Below are 10544 nucleotides of genomic sequence, written 5' to 3'. Positions count from 1 at the left end.
GCCTGCATTATCATCTAGCTGCTGATAAAAAAGCATGGCTCTGTTCTGGGATGATTGTGTAAAGAGGGATTCTTCATAAAATTGAGAGCATTACAGAAAACCCTTTGCATCTTCTTCCTTAGACTGACACACAACAGAATGTTTTCAGTCAGCGGCTTCTTCGAAACTGCTGTAAGATCTCCTGCTAATGGAGATTCTTCCTGCATACAGCCATTCAAGGTAGCATTTTTACAAGGACTGCTACTGCTGGTTCAGCAGATGCTTGTCAAAAAACATGTCATTCATGTCAACAACAACTATTCACTCATGTTCCAGCGTTGGACCTGTTTCCTGGCACCGTGTTTCCATGATAAGTCAATTTATTTCAAAATTTCAGACAGGGGTAGAAGTGCTGACATTGTTTTTTTTGGTTTTTTTAACTTGACACTTTGCCAATTTACCACTCTCTTTCTTTTTCTGCTAGTTCTGTATTTCCCCAGACCTATATGGTCTTTTTGTGTCGCCTATCCTGGGATGCTCTCTTGTTGACTTTGAGGCATACAAAAGGAGAGTGATGAGTGAATGAATGACTTGTGGACAGCCTGGGGTAGCGTCTTCCCTTTAAGGGAACATATAAAGATAAGACAAATAGCCCTAAATCATACTGTACCCAACAAAGTGTCAACTACATTAAATGAACTTTGGTCCTTTAAGAACACTCAATCCCTCCTGCATACATGGCAGACAGTGATAGATTGTCACAGATGAATAACATGTAGTCTGTTCTTGCTTTTTAAGGAGCCTCTGTCATCATTGCACTGCATCACAGATTACTAATAGTGCTTAATATAATATCCATTAGGATCAAGAAGTCCAAGTCTGAAATCTTTTTTTCCCTGTTCAAGCTTGTGTTATCTGTGAATCACTTCAAGCTAAAGTTTCCAATGCAACAGTCTCAACTCCATGGAAATCACAGAGCAGCAGGGTTTAAATCGAGGCCATATTTGTGCTCGATTCTTGTCCTTACAAAATTGTAGATTACACTGAAAAAACTCACTCTCACTTTAATGGCTGCTTCAAATTTCAACAAATGTCTAACAAACAAGAAAGGACTTAATAATCCACTTTAAAAATTACATGCTTGAAATTTGGACTGTTCCAGAGGACACTAAAATAAAGGTGTGAATTATGAATTATTCATAATTTGCAAAGGAGATGTTGCTGTGAAGACAGTGAAGATACATAGAAAATGTTTAGGAAACCTTATTTATACATGATCAACCTTGAGAGTCAGGCAGGTAGCCAGAATGTTTATTTTGAAAAGGAATAAAATTTCACAAAAAAAAGATAAGACACAGAGTCAGGAGGAAAGCAGCTAACAAACTATTTATTTGCTTAACAGTGTTCCCTTTTATCTATTTTCACATTTGTTGGACTTCTTAATATGTTCAAGTGCATTGAAAAAGATAGAATCTGGGAGTAAATTTAAATGTATATAAATACAACAAAATTTTTTATAATTTATTGACAGAAGACAGAAGGCAAAAATAATTACCTTTTGAATCTAAGAACTAGTTCCGTCACCTTTTACCATCAAACATTTACAATATTTACTAATATATTTTTAAAACACCTGTGAAGGAATTTTACCCCCACGTTCTCTACAGAATTGTTTTAAATCTGCCACATTGAAGGATTTTTGAAGGTGAGTGACCTGTTTGAGCTCATACCAAAGTCTCAATCTGATTTAGGGCCAGACTTGCACAACAACACTAAAACACTTTCTGGTTTCTCTTTCTTTATGGTTTAGATTTTGGATGACTGTCTTGCAAAATAATAATAATAAAAAAGACCAGATAGAGAGCAGAATTCATAAATTCATCAATTACAGCAAATCATCTAACTCCGAAAGGAACAAAGCAGCCCCAACCATGATGTTTCGCTGTAGGTATGATGCCTTTTTCAACTTTAGGCAATACACATTTTACAAATAAACGTCCACCTTTGTCTCCTCAGTCTCCACAAAATATTTCCCCCAAAATCTAGGAGAATCAGCAAAATGTTTTTTTTTTTTGTTTTTTTTCGTTTTTGGGCAATACACGAGACATTCATATCCTTGGGCTGCAGTAGTTTTCAGCTTGGAACTGTACATTGTATATCATTTTTGCTCAGTCTTTTTTTTTGTGTTGAATCCTGAACATCAACTTTTACTGAGACAAGTAAAGCCTGGGGTTTTTTTAGATGTTAATCTGGGTTCTTCTGTGAGTTCCAGGATGAGTCGGTGATGCATTCATAGAATAATATTTCGTTGTTATGTATTTTCTCCATTTGTAGTTTATTAATCTCCCTGAGGCTCACTGGAAATCCAAAGATTCCAGACTGAAAAATAAAGTTTTTTTTTTATTTTCTCACCTGTTTTTGAAATTATTTTGATTAGACATGATGTGTTGCCTTTTCCAGATGTTTAAACCTACTTTGTCTTGTCAGACAGACTCTATTTAAGTGCTCTCTATTTTCTACAGGTCTAACAGCAATCAATTTAAAAAGAAAATCGACAGAACCTGAAAAATCCGGATAATCCCAGTAAATGAAAGGTGTAACAAAATTTGTACAAATACATTAAATAATTTTGATTTTCAAAAACAACTCAAACAAATAAACCCACTAGTATCTGGTGTATCAGTCGTTCCCAAGCATGTTTCTGCGCCTTGTGTCAGTTCCTAAAAACATCTGAAACTAGCCCACCTGCTGCCCTCTGAGCAGGGAATGTCTGCTGCAGACGCCGTGGGGGGTATCACTTGCTCCCCTGATTGATGACCGTGGGTCCCGCAGGAAGTAACCCCACCACCATGAAGGAGTGTTTTCCGAACCCCAAGTGGTATCCGGGAAAACACGAACGACTCCAGCCAAGGAGCATGTGTATTCAAAGGCCATCTTAATGTTTGGATATGCTGAGCCACTTGGGATTTTATGTAAAAAATGAGAAAATGATTGCCAAACAGAGTTCATGTCACCAAGATTGTATCCAGTGAGCTTAAACCTCAGTTGGGAAATTATGTTATGGGCTTTATGTTGGGAGGCAAGGCTGAAAGACAATATTCTAATAAACTACTTCCTTCTTAAAGGGACTTTTTGAATGTTTAAATAATCATTATCTTCTGGATTTAGATTTTAATAGTGCAGGTGGAATAAAATAAAGATAACCCAGCATATCTTCATGTCTGTTTTTTTCTTCACCTATGGATTTTTTAAATACTTGTTTATTATTTATATTTGCGTGACCTAACTGTCAATTCCAAGCTCAACCAGATTGCTCTTCACTTAGATATTTCATGAACTTTGCTACTTTTTCAATAACTGAAATAGCTCTTTTTAAACCAATGAACATACAATGCAACAATTCAACATATACACTGAATCTAGTCGGTGTATATGTAGTCAAATGCAGTTCTCTTTTAAACCCAGGCTTATTTAATGCTTTTGGATTAAATACACAAGAACATTAGAGAAATATTCCCTCAATGCTTAATTAAAAAAGAAAAATGATCAAAGCTGATTGGACTGATTAAGAATAAAATTAGTTGGTCATTCCACAATTGCATTAATAATATTGATTTCCTTTCACTCAAAATTGTTTCTTGTTCTTTGTGAAAGTTCTAACAATGTCAAAAAAAAAAGAAATCCAACAACACATTTTTGTGATTTGAATTTGCTTTCATTTCCAACATTGAAAGAGATAATCTCAACCTAAAGGAATTCATCTGAGAGAGCCCCTGAGCTTCACAGGAAAAAATTATGTAACAAAAATCCACTTTGACGTCAAACAAACACCATAGAATATTCTAGAAATGCTTTAATAAGCTTTGACTAGGTGATCTTCAGCTCAAATCTGAAAAAAAAAAAAAAAAAAAAGATTGCGTTATATTCCCTCTTCTCCATAGTACAGCAAATACTTCCACTATTTTCTGGATATGAATTCACCATCCAAAACACTTCCACATGCTTGTTTTGAGTTCAGAAAAATATATATATATATATATTGATGAAACTTTGAGCTGCACGCTTTGATCCACAAATGGAGCTTATGTTATACCTTGATTATGTGTTGAAATCTAAAACTACTAAATTTGTCAAAATATGTTCTGCATGTTTTTTTTTTCTCTCTCTCTCTTCAGTGTGTTGTATACTTTAGAAAACCTTGGTTAAAATCAGAAGCTCAGACGTAAAATAAAAAAGTGAATTTGATCAGTGTATTTCTCTTCTGCATTTCCCAGCAAACCAACGTTTTGCAGAGATCCTCTCTCCCTTATGATTCTCAGTTGAGCAGAAGAAGGACCTTACATCTATTACTTAACATAGCTTAAATAAACATATGTCTGATAGTAAATGTTATCCATAGAATTCAGGGGAATTAAATGGGTCTAAAAAACAAAGTTCATTTTTGAGGCAAATAAAGATGGTGATCGGTGTCTTACTGTTTTTATGTTTTTGTGATGTATGCAACAGATCTCTTATAAAAGGAGACAATGAGTCTCAAGAGATTTCTTCTGTATGAAGGATTTTTGCTACTAAATCAAAAGAATTTGAAAGCAAAATATTTTTATAAGGTCTTGAAAACAATAAGCATGCAGTCTTATTGCATGCTTATTAAAGTTTAATAAAAGAAAAATCACATACAACTTTAAGTGATATTTTTTGATGCATCTGAAATTTTCTTGTTCAAAGCCTTCATTTTGTTCATTTTGGCTTGGATTCAAAATTTGCTGCAAAAGTTTGTCAAACTGGAAATAGCCGGTCAGGTCTAAAGAGAAATGGAAATCAGTTTGGAACAGGAAAGTTCTGTTCAGTGATTCTACAGATTCCTCTGAATTTCCACCTAAAATTATTTAAAGCAGCAACAACAGCTGCTTTTCATTTATTTAAAGAAGAAGCAATAACTTATTCATTGATTTAGCTGAATTACATGCACATGTAATTATAGAAATTTAACCTTTAAAGAAAACTAATTATCTTCCATTTGTAATAAAAAAAATGATGCTTTATTTGTTGCACAACTATTTTTTTTTTAAATTCACATATTTTAGCAACAAAATGTGACAAAACATATTTTATAATAACAGCTAATAATCTCAAACACAACCACAAAAAAGGGGTAAAACTAAGAAATCGAAAACTAAAGTTGCTTAAAAAACTGATCCAAAATCAAGAAAGTTCTTGTAATATAAAAAAAATAAAAAATAAAAAATAAATAAATATAAATGCAAGCTCAGCAGAATAATCAGCAGAATAATTTTTGTCTAGCACTAATGTGCTACGTAAAGTTTTGCAACGATTTTTCAGTGGAACACAGTAACCTGTGAGGGAGTGCAATGAGAAGTCGTTTCGTCAGAATTGGCAGAAAACAAACAGGCTACAGGAATAAACTGTTTACAAAGTAGGAGAGGGAGGGCAGAGCCACACAGGCCTGTATTGGGGAAAATCCCCGTCACTTCTGCGGATAAAACATATTCCTGGTGCTTCGTGTGGGTGCATATAGAGCCCATGATTTCTAGTTGCTCTCCTGTAAGACCCTGTTGATGAAGGTGTACGATCAGCCCTCTGATTTTCATCATGGCGGGTATCAATTACAAGCCAGATAGCATCAGCGGAGGCGCCCAGCCTGCAGAGAGCTCCATGGCTGAGTAAACAAAATTCCCACTAAATAGTTGTCTAATCGTTATCGACATTAGGGTTCAATTCCAAATAAGAAATGCTTTCATATGAAGAAAGTCCTGGCTTTTTTCTAGGTTTTTGCCCCGCATATATAAAGTTGTCAGCACAAGCAAAACGCCACTCTCTTAACGGAGTTCTCTGTTCACTGAAAATGACTTATTTTCCCAAATTTCAGCTCGGTCAGTGTAAGACGGGTGATTTCATTATTTTCACAATTACAGACTTTCAGTTTCAAGAAAAAAAAATAAATAGTATTAAAACATTGACCCTAGAAAAAGGGAAGAGCAAACAAAGATGGAAAAAACCTTTACAAAATATGATTACTGATATCTTAACTCTACATTAGCCAGTTAGCGCCCCTTCTTCAATGTGGTGCCACTTCACGGACCAATAAAACAATAATGTAGGATAGAACAACAGATGGCATTGAAGACGGCCTTTATTTTTATATATATATATATATATATATATATATTCACAATGAAATTATAAAAATATATAATTAAAGCTTTAGTATATATTTTACATTTAGACAATTTATAACTTTGTTCGCATCGTCAAGTCACTCGTGGTCACAATTTAGGACAATAATAAATGGCGAATCACTGAATAGACCTTGTCTTATAATAAACGTTGAGCGGATTTACATGTATTTTTTTTCTTTTTTTATCCTGTAGCCTCAATTAGATACAGCCTATAGCAACATGAAATATTTCAACAACATAAAAAAAAAGGGAAATAAACTATCCACCAGGGAGGGGAAAACACCGATACATCCATGCAAGCTTACATTCAAGTAGCCATGAAGGCCGACAGAGCTGCTGAGCTCACTCGTTACGCATGTTGACGGGGCCTGCGTTTTTTTGTTTTTGACTGTCAGTCACAAACAAGCCATTGTAGTGATCTCACTTACTGTCGGAGCTGTTGAAATGAGTTCAGTTAAATGTGTCTGGTAATTAGGGTGTGTTTGAGTCCCGGTTAGGAGGATGAGGTAGCGAGAGAGAGTCCATGCACACTGTTCAAGTCTTCATGTTGGTGCTGTTTGCTCAGAGGACTGGGGGGCTTTCTGTCTCCTGATAGGCGCAAAAAAGAAGAGGAGAAAACATCTAAAAATATGATCAACTCAAATTATATATATATATATATATATATATATATATATATATATATATATATATATATATATATATATATATATAGTAATTTGTTGAGCATTGGTAAGATTTCTTGCAGGTTTCACTATTTAGCACGCAGTATCTTTTTAATTTAGGTGCGTAAACTGCGAAGTTTGAATTGTCGAGTTCTAAATTTCATATTTGAGCTCTAACTACACTTAGTTGATTTTATGATTTATGATAGATAAATACGCTCAGAAGATACATATATAAGTGGTCTATCTACTTAAAAAAAGAAAAACATGTCATAATACTACTACTACTACTACTACTACTAATAATAATAATAATAATAATAATAATAATAATAATAATAACCTTCTCGGACTTGATGCTTGAAGGCCATGGGCGAGTGGATCTCCCCCGCGTGCATGGCCATCCCGCTGCCTGGGTGGGAAAGGGCCGGGCTCTGTGGCTGCCAGTGGTGGTGGCCCGGGGCCACGTAGCCTCCTGCTGGGCCACTATAAACCCCGTACTGGTTGCTTGGAGAGTAGGCGCACGCCGAGACGTAACTGGACAGAGTGGAGGAAGGCTACGGGCGGAAAGATAAGATGTTGGGAGTGGGGGAGATAGGGAGGGTAATAAGTGGGTTATTGCGAGCGACTCTGACATTTTGTCTCCAACATGTTCGTCTTTCTGCTTTTATTTTGAATAAGCCTAAAAGTGTCTCCTTTTTGTCGCTTTCAAAACACATGATGCATATTTAATGGTTAAAGTTATCGTTGGAAAAGCTAGCAAAACAATGTTTATATATATAGATGTTTCATATTTGAGCAATGTTATATATATATATATATATATATATATATATATATATATATATATATATATATATATATATATATATATATATATATATATATACATATATATATATCTCACTTTGAGGTTTATGATCGAACACTGTATTTAATATTTAAATATTTCCATATTTCTTTCTTTACAAATAACATAAACACAACAGTGTTAAACAAACGTCTAATTTGAGTGTAAGCATATATATATATATATATATATATATATATATATATATATATATATATATATATATATATATATATATATACATATATATATATATATATATATATATATATATATATATATATATATATATATATATATATATATATATATATATATATATATATATATATATATATATATATATATATATATATGTCTGGCCTCTTTTTGTTTTACCTGAGCGTATTTTATGTCAGCGTCGATGGCTGGCTTGTCGATCCCGTTGACCGTGTGAGAAGCAGGGAAAGCTGCTCTGTTCACGCTGCTCCAGTCCTCCATTTTTGTCGGATATCCCTCCGTTCCAGCAATTGCTAAATTGAAAGCAGTCAACTTATGTAAAAATTGTATAAAAACTGTAGTTTTACTTGATCGGAGGGCATTCAAAATTTATTTTGCAAATATATTCTTAAAGCTAGATTATTCGTAAGTCATTTTGCAGCCACAGCCTTATTATGAAACAGTTTTAAAACATCAGAGAAAACATTAAATTCTATAGGGCAAAATAAAATAAAGTAGGTAAAACAATAGATTATAAAAATACTTATATGTGAATATATGCTTTATTAACTATTAATAAACAATAGTTTATTAAATGAAATAACTTCAGGTTATTTTAACCTGAAGTTGTAGAAATTTAATTCATGTTCTAGAAAAACAAATAATAAATTACAATAAATATTTTCATTGATCAAAAAACGATTTTTGTCCCTGATATCCGAATCCTAAATATTCTTAAGAAGTAAAAATATACAGAAGATTTTTAAATAAATTCTGCTACCGTAATTTATGATCGTATGATTACTAAAATATTTTAAAGGCACGTTTAAAATACACAAAGCAACGTGACAGTGAAGACACGGTGCTAAAAATCAGGAAAAGGAAGATAAAATGCTTTCAGCCGCTATTTAAAGGATCAGCTTGGATATATAGCAGGTGAGCAAGGTGTTTGCAAATGCATCATCCCATGAAAAGGTCTATTGAGATTGGCCTTACTGCGTTCTGGCTGAATGGTGAAATGGAGGACTGGTATAACTTTCAATGATTTTTTTTTTTTCGTTCTACCTGATGCCATAACAGATGTACCAGATGATAGGACAATTGATCATGCAGAATAAAAGAACAATGCGCAGCTGCTTGAGTTTGCAGACCTCTCGCTTGGGAACAGCCAGTCTCTTACAAGTTTTCAGAACGCAGTTAGAAAGATGTGTTTCACTCTCACCTGTAGGATCCATGAACGCTCGTATTCCCAGGATGTTGCTGACAGTGTGCGGGGAAGGCCAGGCCCTCGATATGCTCACATGCCCAGCAGTTACCGGTACTCCAGGTGGGGTGCCCATTTTGGTGCCCGTTGGAGACATTGCGTTGGTGTAGGAGTAAGGGTATATGTGGTTGTAGGAGAGCCCGGCCTGCGCGGAGGCTTGCTTGCTACTCTCGTACTGGTTAGGCTGGGAGAGATTCCCGATCTTGTTGCGTAAAATCCTACTGATCGAGCTCACAGAGGGAACATTGTACTTGTCGCAAACACCGTCGGCCAGAAGCCTGTCCCTGATCTCCCAGGCAAAGATCCCGGGGTCGCTCTGTTTGTATTCCCTGATGTTCTTCACCACGTTTGGCGTCGTTACGCGCGGCTTGCTCCCACCGATGGCACCGGGCAAGATGGATCCCGTCTCGTTGTACCTCGCTAAAATCTTGCTCACGCAGCCATGGGAGACTCGCAGCTGCCGGCTTATGTCGCAGGGTCGGATCCCTAGCTGGGCCAGCTCCACGATTCTCAACCTTATGGCGTTGGGCAGGGGTCTCCCGTTGACAAACACGCCGCCTAGTTGGTTCACCTCTCCATAGGTTTGCTCTGCAGGGGGGAAGGGAATTAAATTGTAACTTTTAACAACAGTAAAAAAAAATAATAACACAAATAAAATAAATCACATCTTCCCGCAGGAGCAACTGAAATAATCAGCTTGCGTCCTAACCGAGTTTAGAAATCTGTTTATGTTAATCATAGGTCATTTCGGGGTTTCTATGCGCTATTTTACAGCCGTGCAAAAGAGTGCAGACTATTTGATTGCCGCATCCTTACCCCACCATGCATAAAAACAACATTAAATATGGCGAGCTTGAAGTTTAGACAGTAGAGAGCCCTTCAAAAAAACGTCTCGCCTTGTAATTGGTTGATGTGGTTCCATTTACGAGTTAAAGTCCCAAACATGCAGTCAGGGGAAAAAAATCCACTATTAAATACAGTTCGCAAATTGTCGCCAAAGATCTCCCCCCTTTTGGCCATTGTCTAATACATTTTTTTTTTTTTTTTGGTCTGCTGTGGCGAGGTCGTAACGCTTCTATAACATCACTGGAGCATGCACGCTTTGGGCTTACCCATTTGCCTATACTGGTGTGAGATGCCGGGAAGTAAAAGGTGTCCCTCCAGATAGCTGAATGCGTCCTATAGTCAATCCAGACGAGTAAGGAGGGAGCGAGAGGAATGAACCCAAACAAACAGGGGAAAAGAGTGGACCTCTATCAGCCTCCTCACGAATCCAGCGCGCTCCCCGTCTTATATTTGGAAACCCGTTGCGCGCAATGGCACCACAGTGATCTTCATCCGATAAATGCAAATTGGAGTTATCCCGGGGAGTTCAGAGCTTGCTGGAATTA

At 35.9% G+C, this 10544-nt stretch overlaps 1 protein-coding gene across 1 annotated transcript; it reads right to left on the bottom strand.

Annotated features, from left to right (window-relative positions):
• Window positions 1-397: 397 nt before the first annotated feature.
• On the bottom strand, window positions 398-10521 carry pax1a (paired box 1a). Its single transcript, XM_088002886.1, has 5 exons — window positions 10266-10521; window positions 9112-9741; window positions 8070-8203; window positions 7185-7398; window positions 398-6764 (listed from the first exon to the last, which is right to left on the bottom strand). Exons 1-5 carry the CDS (start codon window positions 10267-10269, stop codon window positions 6670-6672), a joined length of 1077 nt encoding a protein of 358 aa, XP_087859012.1. The 5' UTR covers window positions 10270-10521; the 3' UTR covers window positions 398-6669.
• Window positions 10522-10544: the final 23 nt, after the last annotated feature.

This window comes from Poecilia mexicana, unplaced genomic scaffold (assembly GCF_051168715.1).
Source record: "Poecilia mexicana isolate PSO_F unplaced genomic scaffold, ASM5116871v1 scaffold_22, whole genome shotgun sequence".
NCBI classification, from domain to species: Eukaryota; Metazoa; Chordata; class Actinopteri; order Cyprinodontiformes; family Poeciliidae; genus Poecilia; species Poecilia mexicana.
The sequence above is the reverse complement of the archived record's forward strand: the minus strand, read 5'-3'. Positions and strand labels throughout refer to the sequence as shown.

Bases quoted from the DNA above. Each gene is read 5' to 3' on its own strand.
- pax1a (XM_088002886.1), bottom strand. The intron at 7,399-8,069 runs GTAAAACAAAAA...TTCCGCCCGTAG, and splicing joins CTGACATAAAATACGCTCAG to CCTTCCTCCACTCTGTCCAG. The intron at 6,765-7,184 runs GTTATTATTATT...TGCGCCTATCAG, and splicing joins CAAGCATCAAGTCCGAGAAG to GAGACAGAAAGCCCCCCAGT.